The 26,667-nt window shown below is 45.2% G+C and overlaps 1 protein-coding gene across 1 annotated transcript; it reads left to right on the top strand.

The window, feature by feature from the left end:
* Nucleotides 1–335: 335 nt before the first annotated feature.
* Nucleotides 336–26,667, top strand: T265_15311 (hypothetical protein; the record flags this gene model as incomplete). The annotated part of the gene is made up of 19 exons (XM_009177516.1): nt 336–395; nt 3,100–3,155; nt 3,195–3,290; nt 3,328–3,400; nt 3,437–3,557; nt 3,603–3,687; nt 4,599–4,709; nt 7,165–7,252; nt 8,131–8,301; nt 9,972–10,169; nt 10,218–10,258; nt 10,461–10,769; nt 14,233–14,330; nt 14,633–14,842; nt 15,410–15,478; nt 18,432–18,641; nt 21,007–21,192; nt 21,389–21,460; nt 26,467–26,667. Coding segments are annotated over 19 exons (2,454 nt in total), but the record flags the coding sequence as incomplete, so codon positions are not given.

Below are 26,667 nucleotides of genomic sequence, written 5' to 3'. Positions count from 1 at the left end.
TATTACAGCTGACAATGATGATGGTGAGGCCTTCAAGTTGTTCACAAAAAGTAAACGTGGACTTAAAGCGCATCCAGAAGGTGATTGATGTTGTTCAGAAACAGGAGTGGTCCTAAAACGGAGCCTGAAGGAACAACAATGGAGGCCGGTGCCGAAGAAGAATAGGTCGAGCCTTCTTTCAATCGGATTGTTGTGTCTGGTTGGAGCGCCAAATTTCTCTTCAAGTCCCATAAGACCCGGGCTTTTGGAGCATGGGAACGTGTGAGAATCGATCGAATGGTTTTGCAGACTCGAAAGATCGTTCAGCTGTGGCACCCTTTTGGTGGCTATCCGCAATGCCACCAGAAGGAAGCACAAGGGCCGGGATACTGCCTAGTCACCCAATCCTAGTCAGGGTAAGTCGAGAGACAGAGGTTGGATTCGAACCACGGGTTTCCCGATCAATAGATTTGCGCTTTACCTACTAAACCTTCTCGTCCCATGACGTCCGAAATGTTTTTTGTTTGGATTAAGCTGTCCGTACATACGGTAATGATCGTCACGAAAGAACCGTTGAAAAGAGTCCGTGTCGAGGATATCACCTTGTTAACAATGAGGTGATTTAAGGTAGCCCGCTTCAAAATGCGTTCCATCACCTTGCACGGTATGCCAGTTAGGACAATGGACTTGTAGCCGCCGCGCGATACTTGTTCACCAGATTTGTAGATTGGATTAACGATTACTTCCTACCAAGCAGATGGAAGGCCTTGCTTCATCGAGTGACTGGCGAAACAGGTGGAAATGCTTCGCCAATTTGGGCGTAGTTTCCTTTGTGCTCCTTGGATGGACTTCGTCCGGACCCAACGCTCTGAAGGAGTGTCTTGTGCAAGAGTTGAGGAAGATCCTCCTCCGTGAATACTGGTAGTCAGCAGTTGTTCGTGGTTATGCCTTGCCGAAATTGGATGTGATGAAGTTTTCTGGGGCAGAGTACAAGCCTGCATAGTGTACTCTGTAGGCTTTGGATGCAACCATTGGGTCACTCGTGGGTTCCCCGTTTCTGTCCCTCATGGAGAGGAAGTGTCCTTCGTTGATGATAACCAAATCCATCGTGGATGGTGTTCGCGTTCGCGGTATCTGGTGGGTGTGACGACTTGCTGAATCCAAATGCTGCACTGAACGACCATGGTCAACGTTTATCCATAATTTCCACTAGACTCGATGGAATGCCATCCAGAAGGTTCTAGGAGCTTTAACACCACCTACCAGTATAGATGCGTGAATTGGTAGCCGGGTAATAGTTGCCCAAGTCTTTGTATGTGGAACAAGTTATCTTCCGGTGGACGTGAGGGTAGTCTACGCCGAAGAGAAGATAATCGGTCCCACCCAGTGGGATTTGAATCCGCATTGTGCGATACGCAACACACAACAATGCCAAGCGAGCCTATGTGACAACAAGAGGAGATCATTTTCCCTGCTTCAGTGTGCAAACATTAAAATTGGCCAGCTGGACCAGGCATCGAGGCTTGAAGGTTGATTTCGAGATGCCTGAGGCTATCAGTGCCATCTAATGCACAGATTTTACGACCAGGACCGGTGTAAGACGAACGGACTCGTCAGTATTGGAGGATGGGTCCACAGGATGAGTGCTGTTGACGTGCTGGCAGGAGGTCGAATAAAAAGTATATGAAAGAGAACGGTGGGATGGTGAACAATTATCAGGGCCTCCTCGATTTGCCCATAATTGTGCTCATTTGAGAATCTGGTGGCGTGAGTATGGCTTTTTCATCCCTGTCGGTAAAAAATGGGAAACGCCTTTTCCACTGTCGTTGCTGAATGTGTCTGACACAACACTAATATTCATAAATGAACGTGGATGAGCCGTCAGTTATAATTAAGTTGTGGTTGTGTCTTGTCAAATGGTGTTCGTATGACCAGTTCCATTGCACATCATTTTTCAAAACATGATTCAGTAGACGACGAACAAGTTGCATTACTGGAGAAAAACTGTGATTGGGTCTTCGGACTCACGTGTTATGGCGGGAATATTTTCTGGGTCAGAAAGACGACCATTTTGTCAGTATATTTTATGGTGCTGAAAAACTCGCAGTTTATATTGATTGTCAGCAGTCCCTAGGAATCACGTGTGGCTTGTTTTTGAAGTTAAATGTCAAGTATGTCAAGGTTCATCAAGCACATCTCGCCTTCGAATTTCGGGAATAGCTCTATATACTGATGGAGGCAAGCACGGATAGGTGACCGTTCAACTCTAAAAATTCCCAGCACACGACAAGCTTTCCGATTTATCCTTACATGGAATGTGTGATCATCGTCATTCTCAAAGCCATGTCAATTTGAAAATGGATCATGGTTAATGGAAATGGTCGCGTCTTTTCTACAGCATGCGAAACCAACTTAGGCTGTTAAGAACCTAGATCTGAAGTGTCAATCAATCAACTTATCAGCTGTAAACCGTGCACCATAAGCACATTGGTTCCAGCTGCTACAGTTTCGATCACTGGAAAACGAGAGAGTTTTGGACATACAACCAAGCCTTGGAGGCGATGGTACATCCGGTTAATCCTGGAACTGGGCAGTTACGTATTGAAGGGGATAGCTTAGATCAACGATCTCCATTACCTGCGCGATTGGGCCATTTCTGCCAGTGTTATTAACCATTATTGAGTTGAGTCCCGGGGTCCGCATCCAGAGGGGCGGCAGTTGCCGACCCGATGGGGCTAAATGGCTCAGTGATTAGAGCACAAATTTACTGACCGGAAGGTCGTGTTCGAACCCGACCTCTGCCTCTCGACTTCCCCTGTTTAGGCTTGGGCAGCCTGGCAGGATCGCAGCCCTCGTGCATCCTTCAGGTAGCATGGCAGTTAGGCACCGAAAATTTGCTGCAGCTGAACCACTGTTCAATTCTGCGATCGGTGTAAGTGACTCCCTCCCAGAAGTGCTGCATTCTAACTTCACACCGCTGAATTTTTATCACCAGTCTTTGTTCACGGGGGTCCTGCATCTTCAGTAGTTTGCGACAGATTCCTCGTTTGTTTTGTTATTTCAGAACTTGCTGCCTGAATGTATTCTATCCACGCACTTGTTCTTTGTCGCAACTTGAAGCTATTGGATTTCAGTTTTGAACAGAATAACGTCCCATTTGACCCCGAAACCTTTTCGTAAGTACTTCTGGGCAGCTATATTTCTTTTGAATAAAGTGCCTTCTTCAGGATACCTCGAAAAGCACAATTTATTTCCATCCTTCGCTTTCTTCTGCTCACCTTGGATCAAGGACATTTCAGTAGGGAACTATCGTGAGTACATGTCCACTTTTTACATCTGTCTTAATAGGCAGCATACCTGTCCAACCTCCGAGACTGCTTTGAAGTGCGTCATTTCGAAATGGCTCAGAGAATGCCGACCAGTGAGCCCGTCCATTTAATGGCGTTCCAAGTTTCAGGCAATCAAACTACCTGCTAGTGTATTTTCTGTCCTTGGATACCCCGGTGGGGTAACAGCTGTCGAGTTTCTAAGTGCCCTGTCTTCATTCGTGCTCCAATCCAAGCTTTCATCTGTACCAGGTTAGAGTGCATTGCTGCGACCCTTACGCGGTGATTCCCTTTCAGACTGCCTTGCTGATTTAGTTTCAAGTATCCATGGATTGATTCGATCAAATGTTCGTGATCGGGCGATATTCTGTACGATTGACAAGTAAGATTGCTCTGAAATATCCAACACTTGAATATCCTTGCAGTTCGAACCTGTTCCTGACCCACTTCTCAAACCCCATCACTGTACGCAACGGCAGCGTGGAAGCCTGGTGCTTTCTGCAACATCACCATATCGGTTTATAAAATGCCACGTAATGAAAAAAACGTAGAAAAGGGAGAGGCTTAGTGCTAACTCACAGATATTGATTGAGGTTCCTTCGTTTCCAGACTATCTGGATGGGAAACTGCACCCTGAGTGCCACTAAAAAGATTAGCCTCCATATCTTTCCTTGTCTCCACCCAGGTACAGGTACTCGAGCTAGCTCAGTGGTTAAGGCGTGAACTTAATAACCGGAAGATCTGTAGCCCGAGCCCAGCTCGGGTATCTTCACTGCTTCTATCGAGGCTTGGGCAACCTGGAGTTATCTCATTCTTCGTGCCAGTCGATACCTGACACCATTTAGCGTTCGATTTATCACATTCCACATTCACATTTCACTATTCTTCCTTGGATTTGTAGGTACGCAGATACTAGTCCGTAAACTGAATGGATTGATTCTTGTTGTCATTGGTTTTGAGTAACCTGGATTGCTTATGCACCTGTATTTTGAAATCATATAGTCTTGTTAGTTTACTTAGAGTTGCACAGATCCCCGTGGCCCTACCAGATGGTTCACTTTTTTATATATCGGCTTTTGGCTTTTATCACGTGGCTGATTTCTCTATATTAACCTGAGGAAGCTCGTTAGGAACGAAACACAACATGACAGAGCATCTCGAGCATCTACTCGGAGTAAGATTCCAATCATAGCTTGTTGATTATCACGTCTGCTCTGGAAGGCATTGAATGATAATCATGAAATCCGTACGGTCAATGCAATCAAGAGCTCAATATTTTCCTTCCCATTTTAGTAGTCTGAGTTCGCATTTGGTGAAGCGAGAAGAGCAATTGGCAGCAGCCAAGACAGGACTATCAAAGATTGTTGCTGAGGTGAAAGAGTTTGCAGAGAATCGCTGGAACCCGTGAGTTTTCTGGTTTCAGACCTTACGTAACAGGAAAACTGTGCATTGCAACTAGCCCAACAGCCCTTTCACGAACACATCAACATCACTACCTCCGTGACAGCGAAGTTTTACATATTTTTGGTGTGCTTTACACCAGAAAGTCCTGATAACTCGACTCAAGACAGCGATAGTTTCCCTGGAAAGTGTCTCTTTTGAAAATTATTCTCTCAAAATTACGCAATTACAATTACATAAATAGTCTATTCAGTTACCACCACGATCTCGTTATCGTCCAGTTGTAACACCATTTCGGTGCATACCTGCTACACCGCCCATGATGATTATGGAAAACGCTGCGTCAATCACCTGCTGCTAAAAAGACTGCAAACCCTGTATTGCTATCCTCTGTTCTGAAGTTCTGTTCAGGATGGCGTTTCCGGTTACTTTGTCGTAGTCTGTTTGTTCAAGCCGAGTCGGGATTTATATGGCCATTGGTCTATCTATGAGCTCGACTCCGTGTTATGTATGTGGACAACGTTGATCCTTGGCTACCTTCCACATCAGTGACATAATGGTGGTGTAATATGGTGAAGTATGCAAACATGAGACGTGGCTACTTAGTTTTTCAAAAGCCTGAAATTGAACATGATTTGTCAAGGGAGCTATTCAACTGATTTGTAGGCACAGCCTCGACGACTACCTTCAACAATATCGAAACCGAAACGTGTCCATGATTTGTCAAGGGAGCTATTCAACTGATTTGTAGGCACAGCCTCGACGACTACCTTCAACAATATCGAAACCGAAACGTGTCAGTTTGTGATTTGACGGACTGTTACAACACCCCGTTCATAGAAAACATCACTGAAAAGCCACGGCCCTATCAGAAATCCTATGCTTGAAACAGGCCGGCTGGATTTTATCGCGGGTAGAAGTCCCGGCACCACACACAACTTTTGGAGTTTCGTTTCTAATGATGATTAATATGCGATTTTGGACCAGCAGGAAGACTGGAGAAGCAGGTTTGATGAATTCATTCGATTTCGGGTTGAGTGACCAGCCTGATCGCGCACTGACGATGGCTCCTCTGTGTGGTAATGAAACGTTTGCAATGCCCAGCTCGGCGAACGGATCAACTGCCACCTGATCAGCGGCCAATTAACCCAGTGGAGTTGCTAGTAGTTAGACACATTGCCAATACACATTATCAATACTTTTGGGGCTGGTCGAATCCAGCACTTTCTTCGGGGACACTCCATTGAGACAGAAATAAAGTCGATCACATACTGTAGATTTTACTGTAGTGCCACTATTTCCCTCTCATTGTCTGGCATGGTTTCGTGTTGCTGTCCTGAACTCTCCACGGGCAGGTCACGGCCTCAATTACCATGTTGCATAGGTCAGTGTGTGAAAGAGAATCCAGAAGGGACAGGAATAGTATTGTAAGTTTGAGGACCATATAAGTCACGTATTTGTCCCACCCGATGAAGATTTTCCGGATGAAGTGTTGTTAGGGATTACTATGGAATAAGATTATAATTTGAGTTTGGGGCTTTGTTCATTCCTTCAACCTACTTGCATGAAGTGCTTGCCTCGGAACGGCTGCGAACTTTCTGGCTCGGTGTCCAACTCTGGTTTAATGGCATTTAGAGGATGAATTAAGCTCCAGTGAGCACCTCGCCGTGAACATGTCTACCATTCTTAGGACTAGCATCATTCTCCTCTGTCTTGTGTTTCTACATCGTTTACAACTACTTCTCAGTTGTACGGAAAATGAGTTTACTTCTAGATTTTATAGTGGCATACTTGCTACCTCTGGGTAGTTCACTTGATTTCGTCCTCTGCTTTTTGGTTTCACCAGGAAAAACAACAATGTGGAAAACAGAAAGGAATGGACAGAGAAAGGGCCTGATGCTCGCCTATCAGGGGCTGTTTACACCTTGAAACAGTCACTCGAACAATAGGAGTAGAAACCAGCTGCGTGAACGCTGTCTATATGTCACATCTATCAACTTCCCCAGTCGAGCGCGGGAAGCAAGACGAAGGCTTCTCAGATGATTGGTCACACCAATGATAATTTAGTTGTATTGTTTATCCTATATGAGAGGCGGATGAAGTGTTGTTAGGGATTACTATGGAATAAGATGATAATTTGAGTTTGGGGCTTTGTTCATTCCTTCAACCTACTTGCATGAAGTGCTTGCCTCGGAACGGCTGCGAACTTTCTGGCTCGGTGTCCAACTCTGGTTTAATGGCATTTAGAGGATGAATTAAGCTCCAGTGAGCACCTCGCCGTGAACATGTCTACCATTCTTAGGACTAGCATCATTCTCCTCTGTCTTGTGTTTCTACATCGTTTACAACTACTTCTCAGTTGTACGGAAAATGAGTTTACTTCTAGATTTTATAGTGGCATACTTGCTACCTCTGGGTAGTTCACTTGATTTCGTCCTCTGCTTTTTGGTTTCACCAGGATAGACATGGCAAGCGACTCGTATCTCGAGAATGCCAATCATGTGATCAGTGACTGTCAAACGTATCAACGTGAACTACTTTCAGAGGTATCGTCTTTTAAAATTATGAACTACCTATGAGTTTTACTTCTCCTGCCCGGAGTCGGGTTGATTTGTGTGTTGGCTTTATTTTTGGGTTTATTTTGGACATTTATTCCTCGCCTCGACTCTGTGTGTACTCCGAGCTAGCCGCTGTCTAAGATATCAGGGATCTGGCTAACTCTAGACCTTTTTGGCTGTGCAGCTGAGGCTCGTTTTGCTGGGTTCGCAGACCAAAAGATGAAGAGGTGTAAGACATATTTTATGTTTTTCACAGCTGTTAAGCTCATTCCTATGAACTACAGGCATTTAGCTTATTTTAGCGCATTCAGCTGTAGTGCTTCACAGCCTTCTTTGATCGATAAACACCTCCACTTTTCCCAGTGGTTCCTATTGATTTTCTTAGGATGCGACAACTCAGTAGGGTAGTTTTCCTCCGTTGTAGGGCTACGGTATTCAGATTGTCTGCTTGAATGTGTGGGTATGATAAAGGTTACCACACATGTATCACACACAGTGGAGTTAAAGTCCATCTTCCTTTTTTGTTCTGGAAGACATCCATGGTCCATCACCGGCGATGGAAGATAGGAAATCATGTAGGGTATTTCGCTTACCGAACTGCTATCCTACTCGTGTCACCCTAGATTGCGTATCCAATCATATACGATGGAGAGTTTTGCGCCTTGAACCACCACTGTTGGGTTTCTCTGATAGCAACTGCACGATTAGCGGTGGGAACTGCTCACTCTGCGACGTTTTCAGTCGTACGCACTAGATGTGTCACCGCACTGACCTTTCACCATTGAATCACTTCTGTTCTTTCCTTACGGGTTACATGGCAGAAGTCCCGAGCTTCTGTTTCATCTTCATCTGCTCACTCTCTACAGGTGCTCGCGAACCGAAGCAACCTGGAGGCCTTGCTACGAGAATTCACATCATTCAAGCCTGATTTATTGAATATTATGCACCACGCAGAAAACTACCCACCACCCACACTAAATGCGGAACGCCTTCAGACCCGACGGCTTCCAGAGATATTTGCAGTTTCAGCAAAAGAGGTTTGTCTTTTGATTATGTTTTCCAGTTTCTGGAAACTGTGAGGTTCGACTAACCCATGTGTGAGACGGATCAACTAGGGATGTAAGGGGGTTGCCTTCAAAGGTGAAAGAAAATGTCTCCCAAGCTTGTGAGTAAATCTGGAAACGCAAACGAGTATGAATTTTTTCACCGTATGCAATTATCTCGAATTTCGCACAATGCTTATCTCTTTTGGTGCTTCAGCCTAATCCTACTCTTATTTCATTGTCGTCCATCCTACTAGGAACGTAACGTCACGGAAACGACCTGATGTCTAATATCAAACAGCCTACATTTTAATGTTATCCTAAGGCCGCCACAATTGATAATGTACATCCATTATTGCTGCCCAGCTCTTCACTGGGGTACCCCCGATCACTTCGTCACACACACAGGCACACGGACACTGCACATTTTAACGGTTGGAACACAGACTGGTATTGTTATTCCAGAAGCGGACTTCAAGGTGTAGAAGTCGGGAAATCAGAATGCATCGTGCGAAACTGTCGGGATAATTTACTAACCTGGCACACTGAGTGTTGCCAGGGGTGAAAAGGAAGGTGATAAAACGCGAGGTCTTGGGGAAAAAATAAAACGGCTGAGGGGGATGTGACTGTTCTCGAATTTTTCTACTTCGAGCGCAAGCTAAAGTAACTATAGGATGAAATATAACAACTGCTGAGTTGAGTATTGTCGAACGAAATTTTTGTCCCGGTTATTGAAACGAATGAGCAGTCTAGAACACACATTTGACAACGGGATTGGATCCAGTTTCAAAAATATGAGTGACAACAGCACTCGCGAAAAACAAGCTAGGCATTTGCAGGCAATAAGACCTGCGCTGCTACGATTATCTGTTGTTGCTTGTAGGATAGCCGAATCAACTTAAGCGCAAGCGATTCATTGATGAACTCATCAGACTACTTGCTAGTAATATGGCTAACATCATTGGCAAGGAAACAGACTAATTGCGGAAAATGTCATTAACAGGTAGTGTGGCTCTTCCTCAACAGATTACTTGGGACATCAGAGCTAACTGCGCGAATGCTAGAACTCAAATGGATGATGTGTCGACCTAATGTCGGTCGCAGACATAAACTATAAAACATGTAAGATACGTTTCACCCTCATGTCCGTCAGTCATGGAAAGTGACCTTCCGAACCAATCGAAGTAAACAGGATTCCATGTGAAGCGGTGAAGCATCAGTTCTGTTCGGAATTGACAGCATTTGGAAGCCGGTTGTCATAAGGATCGATTTTCTCTCACACGGAAGTCCACTACTGAAAGTGCGTGTTTTGTTAAAACTTAAAGATCAGTTCCAGTGGACCATGGCATTCTGGTAGGTTTCCACAGAAGCAGCAGTTTCAGCGACCTCCGGGCACCTTACCAAAGAGAACTTGCAGTGTTTTCTAAGGCCTGTGCGAGCAGGTTGTGTGCGCGTTGGAAGAAAATGGCTAAATAATTCATCGCTCTTTTCTGCTTTTCTGGACGTTGGTTTAGCTGATGTATACTTACAGAGGTGAACGGGGATAACCTCTGCAGTAGTGGGTGCTAATTGTTTCATCAGTGGTTGGCCCGCGAAGACCATTCCACTCGTTGTAGGCGTATGGGTGCAGTAAAAACATTTATTTAACCAAATCTGACTCTCAGACACGAGCTTGCGGCCCTGGATCCGAAATGGCTCTCACAGGCGGTGCAGGAACCGATTCCCGAAGTACTTTTCACTTTTCACGGAGTAGTTCCTGTGATAAGGCCAGATGGCGTCAGACACCCTTCATACTGGTGATGTGGCACCCCAATCCCGAAAAACCTACCGCGAGGAACATATTGTTACAACCTCACGAATCTGTAAGTGACTTTCCTATCTTGATTTCTCTGTTTTCACTTTTTTTCCAGGTCAAGCCTCTTCGAGAAGAAGGAAAACTTAATCTTTACAGGTACTGTGCCGTATGATCGAATGAGTTTGAGCTCGTCGCTAACTGTTGTGGGCATATATTCTCGATGTAGCCGATTTTTTTTCCATTTTACTACATAGTCCTCTGCATAAATGTGGAATGCGCACAACTTTTGTTCCTGCGCAAATAGGTTTGTCGCTGGAGATTGCACTTTCTGTCGCATTTATTTGTACTTCTCTGTCAGGTTCCTTCGTTCTGCGGACGCTCTATTTTCCGTAGGCTGTCGGATACTTGACGCTCCCTCCCAAGAACTGACTGTCGATCCAACAACTAGTGGGACAACACAAGATGATGCGATTGTTGATTGGTGCTCACGTGTATTTAAACGAGCCGCTTATTTATGCAACCCAGCTGACTCACCGTCGGCATCTTCCACGGCCACGAAGTCCCCACACCAACCGTCTGGTCAGTCACAGATATCCACAGCGGAAAACGGTCTGGAAGAGTTTATGCTCTCCATGCGTTCTTTCATCGTATCCAATCAACGCACCGAGTGAGTTGCAAAGTCTTTGTCGTTCTCGTAAGATTATGGATGGGCAGGTCAGTGACCAGGACTCAAATTGTGGTCAGCTGCTAAGTGGAAAGTCATGGCCTCAAACCCAAGAGAGGGGGGTCTGTTTGCGCGATGCTTAGTCGGTGGTGTAATAATAGGGTATCGCTTTGTTACCCGACTCTGGGCATTCCTTTTTTGATAGCTGGAGTGGAGAGTCTATCCCTCAACATATATTCTTTTGCTGGGAAAGTATTGCTTCCCTGTTATGGTACAATCATTTTCATACCTAATTTCCCAATCGTCAGATTCGATGTCGGCGCTGTTTAACCGGCTGATAGAACCTTATTTGGGAGTGTCTTCGGAATCAGTAGCTCAGTTTGATTTCGTTTTAACCGGTCGACTTCGTTAACTGCGTGTGTGCAAATCTCAGTTTTGACTTTTCAACACTCGTACGTTTAACCTCACAAAAAGACAGCAGTTCGATCGACTTACATGTTTGATGCGTGCTTTTATACTCCGAACACTGCTACTTCGAACAATTTCGAGGATTTGTTCACAATTTGAATGAAGAAATCCTTTTCAATAGTTCTTCGGCAGACGTGGACACATGTCGGTTGATATGAATCCATCGACGTCTAAACAGTAAGAACAATCGGGCTAAAAAACGTAACGCATAGGTCAGGTGACTAGGGGAAGAGTGGATCAGTGTTAAACAGATCACTGAGAATGTTCGCTTGTTCTGTCTGTTGGCACCAGATTTACATTCTGCTTTGGCTTGGTCGGGGCAAACTCAGGATTTGGACCAAATGTTTTTGAACGCATTGCTCAGCCTATAGATACGGGGGTGGCCCAAGTGGTTAGAGCGCGAATCTACTGACCGGAAGGTCCGTGGTTCGAATCCGACCTCCGCCACTCGACTTCCCCTGTCTAGGCTTCGGCAACCTGGCAGTATCCCAGCCCTCGTGCTTCCTTCGGGTGGCGTGGCAGCTAGGCACCGGAAGGGTGCTACAGCTGAACGCTTTCCTTTTTCTTTCCATATCTCTATTGACGTTTCTATCAACAAGCTACAATGCGCTCAGAGTGAACCATAATGTACATGAACCTTTTGTTTGCAAGGTTGCCACTCGAGAAACCGATCAACACGTGAGCACTTAGTGTGAATTCCATAATTGAAGGATGACTGTCTCGATATCCTGTCTGAGTGCTAGTTAATCACATTGCTGCTTAGCCGCATGTAACCAAACGGTTGAGTTTTTAACCACCGCTGGGAGGCCGCAGTTTCGAATCTCTTCAGAGATTCGTGAAATGAACATTGCTGATGATTCCCAATAAGGATGAAACAGTTGTCTAACGCCTCTCGTCTTTATGACTTATGTCGTCTTCATTTAGAGGTCGAAATCCCGATCTATAGTTTCGGACCCATTTTAAAGGTAGTGGTAGTGCCGACGTGATGTGCTGTATTTACTAGGTGTGCACCAAATGAGACCGTCCGCCGGGGTGGAACATTTCAGATATTTATTTAGACAAAACTCCTGTTGTTTGGTCTGACAGAAGCTCATTGAAGTTTTTACACGTGGCGGTAGATTTCCCAGCCCCTGTGCGATCATTGGGCAGCTGGTGTGGGTTATCGTAGAATGGACGCGTAAAGTAAATGTTTGCACGTCTCCGTGAGCGGTATCGTGAAGGACTAGCAGATACATGTAGGAAGGCTTCTGGGGCTTCTCGTCCTATTTGTACTTCTTAGAGTTCAACAGTATTTCCATTGTCTCATGGGAGTAGTTCAGTTTCTTGTTGCTGTAGATTCGTTTCTGTGCCCATTTCTGTTCTGTTGGAAAAACGCCTCACTAGATTTCCACTTGCGCTAACAAGAACGTGGGCATATTAAGTGATTGATCCCATGTTTTTGGAGGTATTCGGCAAAGCCCGTCCCTTTAAACTAATTACGTGCGGATCTGAATGAGATAACAAACTGGACTTTTTATACACACTGCTAACCCGTCGCGTGGAAGGGAAAGTAAAACCTACTGTTTATAGGAAGCCAACGTTGGTGCAATTGAACATTTTTAGTGATCCGTACCCAACTCCTTACCCAAATACCCCCCACTGATCGGTTGGTCCCTGTGCTACACTATCTTGGCCTGTTGTCTTCAATCACTATTTATGGTTTGTTTTAATCCATGTGCGGGACATTGAAAAGGCAGCTCGAGATGACTCGGTGTTTAAGGAGCAAACTCATTGACCGGAAAGTCTGTGGTTCGAATCAGACCTCCGTATCTAGACTGCTTCTATCTAGGCTTGAGCACCTGGTAGTATAATTACGTGCGGATCTGAATGAGATAACAAACTGGACTTTTTATACACACTGCTAACCCGTCGCGTGGAAGGGAAAGTAAAACCTACTGTTTATAGGAAGCCAACGTTGGTGCAATTGAACATTTTTAGTGATCCGTACCCAACTCCTTACCCAAATACCCCCCACTGATCGGTTGGTCCCTGTGCTACACTATCTTGGCCTGTTGTCTTCAATCACTATTTATGGTTTGTTTTAATCCATGTGCGGGACATTGAAAAGGCAGCTCGAGATGACTCGGTGTTTAAGGAGCAAACTCATTGACCGGAAAGTCTGTGGTTCGAATCAGACCTCCGTATCTCGACTGCTTCTATCTAGGCTTGAGCATCCTGGTAGTATCTCAAACGTCGTAGATCCCTCGGGTGGCATGGCAGCTGGGCATCCTAAGGGTGTTACAACTGGACCATTTTTTATTATTTCTATTGAAAAGGATCCGTTCATTCAACTGCGTGCTCCAAATCCGTCTTGAAATATTCCAATAAACACCCATAACCTCGAAGGTGTTAGCGACTTTGGAGAGGATTCAGCTGTTTTTATGTAACTTTTGAAAGTCAGTGAGCTGTAAGAATCGGGCAGTAATCAAACTGTTTAGCTTATCATTCTGCGTCTTTTTCATGTTAAAATATCTTGCATTTTTATAAGATGTCCTGATGAATTTCATGAGATAGCCGAACAGGATGGCTCGATGTCAAGTTGAGATGTCAGGAGGTTTCATGTCAAAAGTTGTACACCACCTGGGGCCTCTTTACCCTTTATGGTCTGCAGTTTTCTGTTGAGACACCCCAGGCCTTCATTTCGAATCCTCTTCAGAAGTTTATCGACCACATTGCTACGTCTTGACGAAAGAATAGTTCATTACACTACGAAATAACCTTGATGCATTTTATCAGGATGTTTCTTGTGCAATTTTTTGTTTTACTAATGAGGAATCCCAGGAATATAAGTAGTGGTTGATCCGTTTTACTTAAATTGCGAAATGTCGATGTAGCATATTTCAGGAAAACATAATGTGTACAAGTGTGATTTTGTTAAAATGTCCTCCGTACGCATTTTACAAACAAAATTTTTTCACTCTTCCTATGCTCTCAATATTCCTCATTGTTCGGTTTTCAGATCACAACTCACTCCGTTAACCTCTTACCGTCGCCAGTCGACACAGCCAGTTTTGGAGCGTCAACACATGGCTACAACCAACTGTTCTTTCCCCTCAGGTATGTTTTGCAGTATCACTGGTGCAACGACTTCCTGCGGCTTACGACTTACCTAAAACTGTGTAACTGCCCACAGATGGGTGACAGATAGACCCATCCTAAAACCGCATAAACCGTTTTCTGCATCCTTTGTCCTAATGCATCTTCACTGCACTACTTACATAGTGTAATATAGCCAAAGATTGTTTGAGTGCGAGGGAACAATATAATACCAGTATCCTTTTAGATCTGTTAGCTTCCTTTTTCTGTCAGTCACTGACTTGCTTTGTACAGCCTTGTCTTAATAATCTTCCCGTATTTAGATCAATCGTCAACTGATGTTAGCCGAAATGCCGACGTCATCAACAGTTCTCCGTTGCGATCGCTTGAGCTCTCTCAGCTTTCTGGTACTCCAGCAGCTACAACCCGAAAAATCTCTACGCCGCGTCACTTGGACGTCAGAGTCTTGCAGTCATGGAAGCAGGACCTTGGGAAACTGGATATTCCCGAAAAACAAGCCCTCAAAATCTCAGGTTTGTGATCTGCTCTTTACCAGCCCCTCCGGTCCACGGATTTCAGACCTTCGGGGTCGAGATGTTTGATTTTTTCGGATTTGTTGTTTACTTTTTAGTTCAGTAGAGAGCGCACACTGGCTCCCCATCGTGGGAAAAATGCAGTACAGTTGCAATATACTCAAACATAGCAACCCAGTAGATTGGTCGCTTTATTAACAGGATTCCGTCAACAACTTCTGATGTCCCTACTAATCAGGGCCCCATGTACACGGTTGCCCTGATCTGACACAAGATGATGGAAACTGCAAGATAGCTCCATCGTTCACATGGATTGCGCACAACCCATATCTTTCTGCCGTAGCCATGAATGAGATGTCATCGTCAGCTCCTTAAGGACCCTTAAGGGTCACTGGGGTCAGTCACAGGATGTTTATTTTCCCATTTAGGAGGTCGCCAGCAATGTCAGCGAGGATTTCGGTAACATGCGCGCTTGAGGTTTGCTTTTTGTTCTGTCTCCACTACCGTCACCGTCTAAGGTCTAAAGTTCATTGCCTCACTCATTTTGCCTACTATTTTTCATTGTAGGCTTTGAGGCGGACTCAGTACAAATGCAGAGCAACACAAGTGATGAAATCGAAAACACTGATCCATTTGGTAGGTTACATTTTGGCCCACTGTTATTGCCATCAACAAAACTCTGGCTTAGAACCCTATTCGCTGCATAGACAGCGATACACAGATTGTTTATGCGCCCGTAATGCATAAAAGCGCAAACTAGCTTGAATGTATTTGTAATTGAACCGAATGAGAATATTGCAAACGTATTCATGCAACAATCGCTGGATTTTCCTCAAATGAGTGCGGGATGGCTCAGTGGCTCAGGCACCGAAAGGGTGTAACAGCTGAACGATTAGCTTATTATCTCAACTGATTTAGAGCAGTTCGCAGCTACATTGATTACTATTTGTTACCAGTTATACGCGACGACAGGTCATTGATAGATCCTTAACAAAGTGGCATCAAGGAGCGTTGAAATTACTGAGTAGATACGTGTCAAGTGTCATGTCCAAACTGGATAATGACCCGGGTGTCGTTATCATGGATGCAGTTGATTGAAAGAGTTGCAACCTGATGTCGCTGAATTTCAGGAGGTGCCTACTGACGAAAACGTGACGGACAAAGCTGAAGAGCAGTCCACGAAAGATTCCACATCTTTAACGGAACAAGGCTACTTTACCAAAGTGCGGTGTGATAAGCTAATACACCCTAGTAAAGAGCGTCCCCTAACTGTGCGGCTCACCGGAGGGTCGCATATCAGAACTACCGTTTGGGTAGATACCAGCAATGTGCGCAGTGGCTATCGAAAGTGTTGGAACCAGTCCGAGCGGCATAATCGATTCATAGTCTATATGATACTTTGTGGACAAAATCAGGGATAACAATGCAATCGACCGAGGAACGTCCCCGCTGGTGTTTCCTTCTTGTTCACCAACTTCTCTCTCTAAAAGCCATGAATCGCCTTTGTGACTTTTTACGTCGGAACAAGAGGTGAATCGGAATCCCAGTTGGTGAGCTAAACTGGTTGCTACTTAGGCGCACTATGAACGCCAAGCGGCTTTTTGACAGTAAACGGTATAGATGAACAGACAGTGCGGCAATATACTTTCCTCCTGGTTCATTACTCACTGACATACATATGGCCAAATTAGAACTCAAAAGAATACAAAATGTCATTGAGCGACGTAACTTATACTGCGGACATGTGAGTAATACCTCTGTTGTACGGACCAGACTGTATGGACGCCCCATCAATGCATGGTGGGTTTCTTCATTTCAGCGCACTCTGCGATGAAATTCACGTACAACGTAGAAGAATCAGACTTTTATATTGTTCTTTGATAGGTTTTTGAACTCATCGAGCTGACGGATACCTTTCGCGATGTGTGTATCGCGCAACCTGACGCATACGTTAACTTGGGGCGCCAAATATCTAGTCAACTGCCCAGCTCAGACAGCCCATAAGTTAGGCGCGTCGAAAAACGTAAATCGGAGCCACAAGTTTCGGAATCGATTCGGAAACAGATTGGTTGTATCGATGAGTTTATCGACAGGGGCGTGCGTCTGCCGAAAAGAATGTCAATGATAAAAAAGAAACCACTATCTATCCAACCACGTTTCAAGAGTGATGCTTTTAACAACTTTTACGGACCATTAATTAAACTTTTTATGTGTCAAAACTACTGGTTCATCTTACCAGTCAGTCCATAATTGTTCAACGACTTAAGGACTTGATCCCCTAGCTGGCCACAAGTATCTATCTGTGTGTGTATGTGTGTATTCGTTCCAGTGTCCGGGTCCGGCTGGGTGCGTTGACCGAACATTGAGAGACCCTGTGAACACTCTACCTTATTCCTCTGATTAAAGGCCAGCAGAGGATAAGAAACCCACTGGTTGAACATATAGTCGATACAGATTTTGCCGTGTGCCACAACCTCACCTACGGCAGTGAAACATCAGTGTCAACACTGATGTTGCTGTCTTTAATGATGATTATGATGATGACACAACTTCACCTTCCAGATCATTTATACTGTGCCATTCTAGCATTCAAAAGGCCTTTTGCTGTGACTTAGACCACCTCAGTTGGTGTAGTTTTTCTGCAACCACTTTGTGCATAAGCTCAGGCTACCTTGGTTGAGCCGAGGAAATTGAGCGAGATGGCCCAAGTGGTTAGAGCGCGAATTTACTGACCGGAAGGTCCGTGGTTCGAATCCGACCTCCGCCTCTCGACCTCCCAGACTTGGACAACCTGACAGTATCCCAGCTCTCGTTCTTCCTTCGGGTGGCATGGCAGCTAGACACCGGGAGGATGCTACAGCTGAACGCTTTCTCTCTTTCTTCCATCAGCCGGAATAACATCGTATCGTCTGCCATTTGGCCCCGGATAAACCGATGCGTACCAGCAAACTACAGATTGACTACAATGACTGACTACAATCACGCGTTTTTTTCTTGTCTGCTGTTCTCTTTTCGATACGCGGCTACACGAGTCTGAAGGGTTGGTATTTATTCTCCGTTTGTCCTTGTGGTCAGGTAACTGAGTGTTTGAAAGTGGATTGGATGACTGTCTGGATTTGGTAATTGGTACTCCGTATTTGGTGATTTTGTGATTAGTTGTTTTTAAACACTTGTTTGAATGAGGGGTGACATTGCAGAGCTTCACTGTGAATCACTTTATGTGAACCGGGACAATCTGTGTTTGCGTTATCCAATATCATCATAGGACTTTTCGGAAATATGCAGACGCACTCATTATTGAACATGTTTAGGCCTCGAAAATCCCAGTGTGTACATTTGTTTTGTCGCGTCAGTGGAACCATGCCGACTGGTAGTGGTCGATCGACTTCCCCACCTCATTTCACTTGATTTGGCTTCCCGGTCATTCTCATACGCAAACAGTGATGGTTGGTTCACCATACCTTCGTCAGGTTTTTCAAACCTAAAACAAAAATTCCACTTGAAGTGTACTCGATTGATAATCACTCTTCGAATGGCAGAGCGTTATCTCCAATTTGATTTAGAGTCAGGTTTTAGGTGTCCAAATCAGCTTCTGGTCTACTTTTACCTTCTGTCGCAGAACGGTCTGTCGCCGCCGGAGAACAGGTAACTCCAACGAGCAAATGGATCCCTGTGGAAACCCGTACAGCCAGGTCCCCAGTCAGTTACACTGAGCAACGCCCTCCGATAAAATTCAGCTCCGACCTGAGTAATTCACGTCAAATACTGAAAACACTGAACCAGAATTCTCTAGATCCAGGTACTGTGCGAATCCGTGGTGCGCATGAATCAACTACATCAGCGCGTTTACCAAACGGGATGTGTTTATATATATATATACGCCTTTGGGTTCCGTTACATATTTTCTTTGAGTTTAGGTATTATGAGTCGCTTTGTATTACTCTTCCAGAAGCTCAGTCGTCCTAAAAATAATTTTTGACAGTGTTCTGTGGATGGTCATTTTTACAAAGTAGCAGGAAGCTTTCGCCATGTTCTTCCCACCTTGACTTGACAACCAGCCTCTCGGAAAGCCTCCGGTTCTCAAGTTCTTTGTGGCAGCAGTCTGTATATGAAGGTCGAGTTTTCAGGGATGTATTGCTCCACGTTGTTAAATGTGCCAGAAAACTGGCTCCTTTGTGCTGAGGATGTTAAAAACTCAGTGCTTCGCTATTGGTCTCTTCCGAGCACTACCTGAGTGCGGTTGGGATATCAGATCTGTAATTCTGAAGCACGTCTAATGGTTTTGGAGCGAATTGGCTCGCCCACTCTGTTAGCTGGTCACACTCCACAGGTTGCACTGGGTTGTTCACGCACTTCAGTCGCCTGATTCCCCGAAAACCCTTTTCATACAGACATGGAAGGTGGAAATGATTTAGCGAACTATGAGAGCCATTACCAGCAAACTCAGCTGCGCTGATCGTTGTTGTAACACCCCAGTGGTTGGAGTAAGTGGAAGATTCAGCTCAGTTGAGTGTTCACTGACATCCATGCGTTTGCCCCTAGTGCATGGCTTCTTTCGATCTGCTCACCACTACTGGCGGATCCACGCACCAGCGAAATCAGCGACTTGCTTCGATGTGTAGCTCCCCTATCTTATTTTGCCAGACCATCAGTGAATGGAACTATAGCAGTTATACTCATTGTGCACCATGTACTCGGTTTATCGCTGCTGCAGTTGATGGTGATGAAGGTGAAGAAAGTAGGTTTCCAGGATGAGACTTGTAGCAATTAGTACCTCTTAAATTTCTTCTGTATTCGCATCAGACCACATCGGAATCCTCTAGATAAGGCAGTTATACTCATTGTGCACCATGTACTCGGTTTATCGCTGCTGCAGTTGATGGTGATGAAGGTGAAGAAAGTAGGTTTCCAGGATGAGACTTGTAGCAATTAGTACCTCTTAAATTTCTTCTGTATTCGCATCAGACCACATCGGAATCCTCTAGATAAGATAGCAATTGCTTTAATCCGTTTTTTTTTGCTGTGAGATGAATGACCGCTTTGTTAGTTTTCTTGTGGCCCGCAATGAACCGCACCTGGTGAGTTATGCATAGGTGTACCTGTCAATCTGAAAGTGAATGGTTAATAGTAATAATTGTTCGGCTACAGCATCCTTTCGGTGCTAAGCTTTACTGCCTCACGAAAGAAGCCAGTAGAGCTAGCAGCTTGCCCAATCGCAGACAGGAGCACTCGAGTTGTTGGGATCGGCTTTGAAGCGTGGACATTCTAGTCAGTAAGTGTGCACCCTAATCACTGGGTCATCACGAGCTCGATCTCGAAATGACAAGATGACCATGTCCGACTGTGTTCCCCCCCCCACTGTGCATGTGATTATCCAGCTCTNGATCGGAGTTTTTTCAATTTCTAATATACCTTGCTTTGTTGAGGACTACCCAAACTCGTGGACATGATTGCCACGGCAAAACTCTGCATTCATCGCAGAAGTGAGGCTTCAGGGATCCGGAAGTGTTCTGTATGAACTGTTCTTGTTGTTACTGGTGCGGGCATTATTGGCTGCTCTCAGTAAGCAGTTCACCCGGGATTTCACCCTGCGAACTAATTGCTACCTCCGCGCTGTGTACGGATCCGTTGGTGCATTCATATCAGTGCACCCAGTCAATGATGAACGTATGGGGCAGCTTTACTTCACGTTCGTTTGGGTAAATATTGAGGGTCAGTAGCGGAAAACGCCACTTCCGTTCTACAGGCGGCGGCCGATCAAATTAAGAATATCTGTGAATTTCGTCACCAAAAAGTCTGCAAAAGGACGTGACGTTATTTTTCTCTCACAACTGACCCGCCATGACGTATGTGCTCTCGAATACACCTTTCGCAACGCCACTGTCGTCGCCGTTATCGCTTAAGTTGCGTATCAGGATATAGTACGTCCAGGTTAGGATAGTGACACATGCGCTCCTGTGTGAACAAAAATGGTTCAAATACGTAAATTGTTTAATTCCCTCACGGCAGCGAAGCACCGATGTTTAACATTGATGTTATGCTATTGATGATGATGGAGTTGTGACTGATAGACTGTGCTCGAAATCCACAATGTCAGAAAATCTGTTTTCTGAACTGCTTCACAACATGTAATTTGATTAAGCACCATATTTTCCACCCAGCAGGTCATCCGCTCAAGGATACCCAACGCCTTCTGCCAGTTAACAGATGGATTCCAGCGGAATCTTCAATATCTGATACAGATTTATCGTCATTTGAGCTACCCCATCTACCTCCGCTCAGTCTTGATGCAAGTCATGGGCTTAAGCCGAGGACCCCGGTTCAGTTGGGCCGAAAGGACGATGTTACAGGTGGGCCACCATTTTCTACGCGCTTTTATTGAATCAAGCTACAGAAGGTGACTCAATTTTTGCCATTCCATATTGGCACTAAGATTGAACTCTTCACCCTCACTACATGGTCATTGGCTGCCTGTTTCTATGGTGACGTGTTCACTTCATTTATTATTTGCTGACATCTCTTATTTGACATACCTTCCGATTCCAGCCACCGTAGGTGCCAACTTCAAAAAATTACATGTTGATCGAGACACCGAATTGACAAATTTCAACTTGTTCGGTAAGTTTTATTGCTGTGCGTGCACATTGTGTTTGTCGCCACAATCTCGCATCTGGCAAGCAGCACCTCAATATTTCTTTTTCTTTAAATGAAGCTCCGTGTTCGGTGACCAGCAGCGGTTTTCGAGGTAACGGTTATTTAACTCCTTCCAGCTCCTTCTTCAACTTCATGAAAGAAGGCTGCCACCTTGGCATGGTGGTCGAACTTGAATGTTGTAATGACCCAGCTTGCTAAAGTGTCTGTAAGTTCTTTACCATTCAGTCATTCCAGGAAGACTAAAGGGGAATCACCAGACAAAGCCCCCGTACTATGAATAGTCGCAATACGAAGCAGTCTGTGATTAAAGTTCCGCGCGATAAGAGTGTGAGGGCATTGAGGCGTTTAGTATACCTATGTGTATGGGAGCAACGATGCTGCCTTCCCCGGTTTTCCGTGACTGCCATGGTCTTAACAGCAAGGGGTTTGGTCTTTCCCAGAAGGTACTTGCTTTTCACACTCACATTCCCGATGTCCTCTGACTGGGCATGCTATTTCAAGGCGCGAAGTGCTCTTACAAGATTGGGTGAGTGTACCGCCAAAGCCGTTCATGACATCAGAACAACCAGAAATAGCGGACAGATTTACCTATCCGGTCATTCGTGCCACTTCAGTTGACAACATTGTTGAATGCTGGAACCGCTAAAGCTTTATTGTTCGACGTCTCGGTCACTGCAGGTCATATTCAGGAGTGGAATAATCAGGATCACAAAACGTGAAAAGAAGCCCAGCTAACAATTGTCGCTACAAAGGCGTCATTTGGCCGATCAAGGGGATATGCCCACATCTATGGTTTGAGGATGACCCTAATGTGCCATGCATCGGGTTGACCTATCAGTTGATAGCTAACACAGACAGATCGTCTTTTTGGTTGACACACATAATTTAGGTGTAAATCGTCGAAGACCCCGCACAACATGTATCAAAAGTCTTGTTTGCATTGTTTGAACCTGTTCAAGCAAGACTGTGCGATTGTCTGCTGGGGCGTGCAGAGCAACGTCCTGAATTGCTCTCTACTTTTTCGTATTGGGGTGTTTAGGCGAAAAACGAGCGTATTTTGTGTTCGACACTACTGTCATGTATTAGTAGCTTGTAGTTCCCGCAACAAATCTTATACACAATCATTTTGATTACCTGGGAGTGTTACCATTACCATGCCATCCCCGAGTGACAGCTTGAGTTCGGTCGTGCCTGTCCTTCCTCCGTTGTATACGTGGTTACGGGATTTGGGCGCAACCAGCATCCACGGAACCTGTCGTAATGGGTACCTTGGATTTAAACCCGCGTGTGGCTTTTCGCAAGACAAGCTTCAACAAGACGGCTGCTTTCTTTAGACTGCCGTACATCTTTCCCCCTTATGATTTTATTCGCTGATTAAGAAACCTTAGAATTTGCGGCTTTTTTCGTCTCGCCAGTACCCCTTCCCCGCGTATCCGATTTCCTAATCTTCCTGTTTCTCTCGATTTCCATTTGTTGTAGGTGATAGTATGGACTTTGTTGATGACCTGGTTCCCTCTTCACCTACTTGAGGAACTGAATGGACGTTCTTTGTGACTGCATTCTCCACACTTGATTGGCAATCAAGATATCAGACAAATATTTTCATATTTAACTAGCATCTTTGCTTTCAGATATCATTGATGGCTCTCTAGACTGATAAATTCACACAGCATGCGCTTCCCACCCTCAAATTGCAAAGTTACTTTTCAGAAGGTGCAGTCTCTGAACATAATTCTTATAGTTTATGGTTGTGTAGAATTTCACATACCACACTAGTTGTATTAGCTCTGCCGGAAATGTGTCTGATGAAGTCAGCGAAAGCTTCTCAAAGGCCAAAATTACGTTTGCTAATCTGCGTCAATTGTTGCGTCAAAAAGTTACATCCCTGGGTCTCAACGTTCGCGTGTGGCAGGCTACATTAAGGGCTATGCTGTTGTATGGTTCCGAGAAGTCCTAGTCGAAGGTTCCATCCGTTTTTTTTTAACAATCGATGCCTCAGAAGCGTCGCCGGCGTCAACGGATTTGTAACGAGGTAATTAGAAAACGGGCATTCGTTTGTGCGACAGACTACATCCAGCCGTCAGTTCCTCGGGCTCTTGGAGGTAGGCACCCTGGAATTCTTGTGATAGGCCATCACCAAGTCCCCACCCTCATCCACTCTCCTCATTTTAAGGTTTTAAATATAATTAGATGAATTTAATGGGTGTAGCATCAGCGTCACCATTGATGTTGCTGTCTCTGGTGATGATGATGATGATGATGCAGCGAGTAAAAGCAGCTCATCAGAATGTTCCTGACTAATGAGCCCCAAGAAAGGTGAAACCGGTCTCGGGCTGTCGAATTTTCAGCAACCTTATGAGTAGTGAATTACGAATATACCGAATGCTCCTTGTCTATGCCCGGCCTTCATGCATCATACAGCAGACACAGTCGTTGCGTGGTAGTATCACAGACTGGCAAGTTGATTTGGATTCTGCTCCTATCTCACTCCTATTAGTCAACTCAAGAGTTGTAGGAAGTGGGAAAATACGCGAGACGAAACTGCAGTCGACAAACCATTTGGCTGACAAACAACGAATTACTAGCGAAACAGAACTTCATGGAAATCACTACGCCGGTATGTAATCGGGCAGATTGAAGGTTATGTTTTGTGAATGGATAGTGTACCAATAACACGAACGGGTCCACGATTACTCAGCAGGCAAATGAGGAGCTGTAATTGACAGGGAAGTCACGTGACTTGCATTGGGTGTTTAGTCTGAGGTTACCAAGTTTACTTAATTTAAAGTTGGACGCCTCGCGGTTGGAGGGGACGGAACAGTGGAATAAGTTCTGCTAACTTGCTGATAACCGTGAGATTTCGTCACGTTACTGAACATCCAAGTCACCTTAGGGGGGATGTACATCGACGGCGGAATAGTTCCCGAATCAGCTGGTAGCTGGAGTGTCGTTGCGTATTGGCTACTTCACTTCATTCCGCAGTTCGTACGAAACAAGTGAGGGAACAGCAGCATATCATGCGGAGGAACATCGAAGATGTTGTTAACCACGGCGGAAGGCGAAAATAGTGGTTCGTCTGTAACACCCTTTCTGTGCCTAGCTGTCAGTCCACCCGAAGGAAGCACGAGGTCTGAGGTATTCCCAGGTTTCCCGAGCCTAGACAAGAGCGGTCGAGATGCAGAGGTTAGGTTCGAACCACGCACCTGGTCAATGGTCGGCGCCTTAACCACTGGGCTATCTCGAGCGGAGAAAGGGAAAAAAACCTTATGAACGGTGTAACAGCGAGACGGTATCTTCGAAGGGCGCGTAGTACCAGAACCTCCGAGCAGGCATAACAAAGTGGGAACTGAGTTTCTATGTGGTACTATTAATATAAAACAAATTCACCAAATATACAAACCTCGGTGGTGGATACTCGTCCACAACGAATGGCCCACTTGGCCTACAAAGGTATAAACCAAATGAGCACAACAGGCTCACAAGCGAGACAGGCACGCGTGCATAAGGTCGGCCACAAAGTGTCTAAATGACCTCAAGGTCGAACGAGTGAAGTGACTGGCAAGTTTATGTGTACGTACTAAACACAAAGGTGGAGCAAGGATAACAACAATAAGGACAGGAGAAAAGTCGGAAATTTCAGATATCAAAGCAGTTTACGATACAAATGGCATTCGAGAACAAAGAATCTAGTGGTGACATTAAGGGCACAGCCATAAAGCTTCAAATGGATACCGAACTCTTCGGTCCCGAAGTTTGTCTCAGTAAGTGAGATAGAGTGGTATTTCAGGGGATCCGGCTTTCTATCCCTGACATAAGACCAAATGATATCCTATCGGAAACTGTGATGACCAACATCTTCATGGTCTTATGCTCATTAGCCACACAGATGTGACGGAGCTTGGAATATTGTCATTCGCAACTTGTTCATCGACTACATTCCCGTGCGTGGGTTCTTAGATATGGAGAATGCCTGTAGTGTTCTCATGCCCCTACGATGGTCATCAGAAGCAATTCAGTCTGTCTGCTGAAGTGATTAGGACAACGAACTCCTAGACGCATGTTCTTGTCAAACTGTTGCGAGCAGGAAATCGAGAGGACCATATTTTCGTAATATTGCACAAGAATGAGAACGTTTGCATGGGAAGAACCGTCACGAAGAGATTAGGTCATACCGTGTGGCGGCGACTCATGGAGCTATACTGGGGTGGGGATGCAGCGCGACACTCGCGAAGTTTCTCATATCAGGTAGGTCGTTGGCTAAAGGTCTGACGAACAGAGTCTCCTGGTCTTGTAACATAACTCCTAGACGCATGTTCTTGTCAAACTGTTGCGAGCAGGAAATCGAGAGGACCATATTTTCGTAATATTGCACAAGAATGAGAACGTTTGCATGGGAAGAACCGTCACGAAGAGATTAGGTGTGGCGGCGACTCATGGAGCTATACTGGGGTGGGGATGCAGCGCGACACTCGCGAAGTTTCTCATATCAGGTAGGTCGTTGGCTAAAGGTCTGACGAACAGAGTCTCCTGGTCCTTGTAACATGTGTCCCTAGGTCCTTTATCTGCCTTATTTTTTCCTTCCGTCGTGATGCTTCATCGAAATAAATTGACATGAATCACGTTACTTCCTACATACAGCAGGGCGAGTAACCGAAAACATGCTACTGCTGACGTCTCCCTTTCTTACACCTTCACGTTTTCTCTCTTCTGCCCTACCCTACCACAATTTGGATGACCGGTACCAGCTCAGAACTGAGCGCTCTGTTCACTATGCATCACACTCAGCTGCAGCTTCTGCACGTCCGGGTTCAGTAATAACGCTAAACACTGCAAAGTCTGTCTTCAAGCCCCGAAAGCCTGTCTATCTAGCCTCCTTCAAAGTTGACACACCGAAGCAAGTAGGACGACAGATGGCTCTTGCTAGCAGCTGGATTCTTTCTGCATTGATGTGTGCTGTCTGTCGGAAACAGAGATGCAGGACGCAAGTACTGCGGTCGAACTCACTGCCCAATCGCTCTCTTCCAGGTTCCGGCTGCGCAACTCTGGTGATGTGGAGGTCGCTGCAGTTGGATATGCTGGGGTTGGTACAGTATTAAGTGACCGAGCGGAAGTGTCGCTATTTGACTGGATACCCGTTGATAGTCGCATCTGCGGTTTGTTTGGCGACATCT

Source organism: Opisthorchis viverrini (assembly GCF_000715545.1).
Source record: "Opisthorchis viverrini unplaced genomic scaffold opera_v5_438, whole genome shotgun sequence".
In the NCBI taxonomy this organism is placed as follows: domain Eukaryota; kingdom Metazoa; phylum Platyhelminthes; class Trematoda; order Opisthorchiida; family Opisthorchiidae; genus Opisthorchis; species Opisthorchis viverrini.
This window is presented reverse-complemented; position numbering and strand designations above follow the sequence as displayed.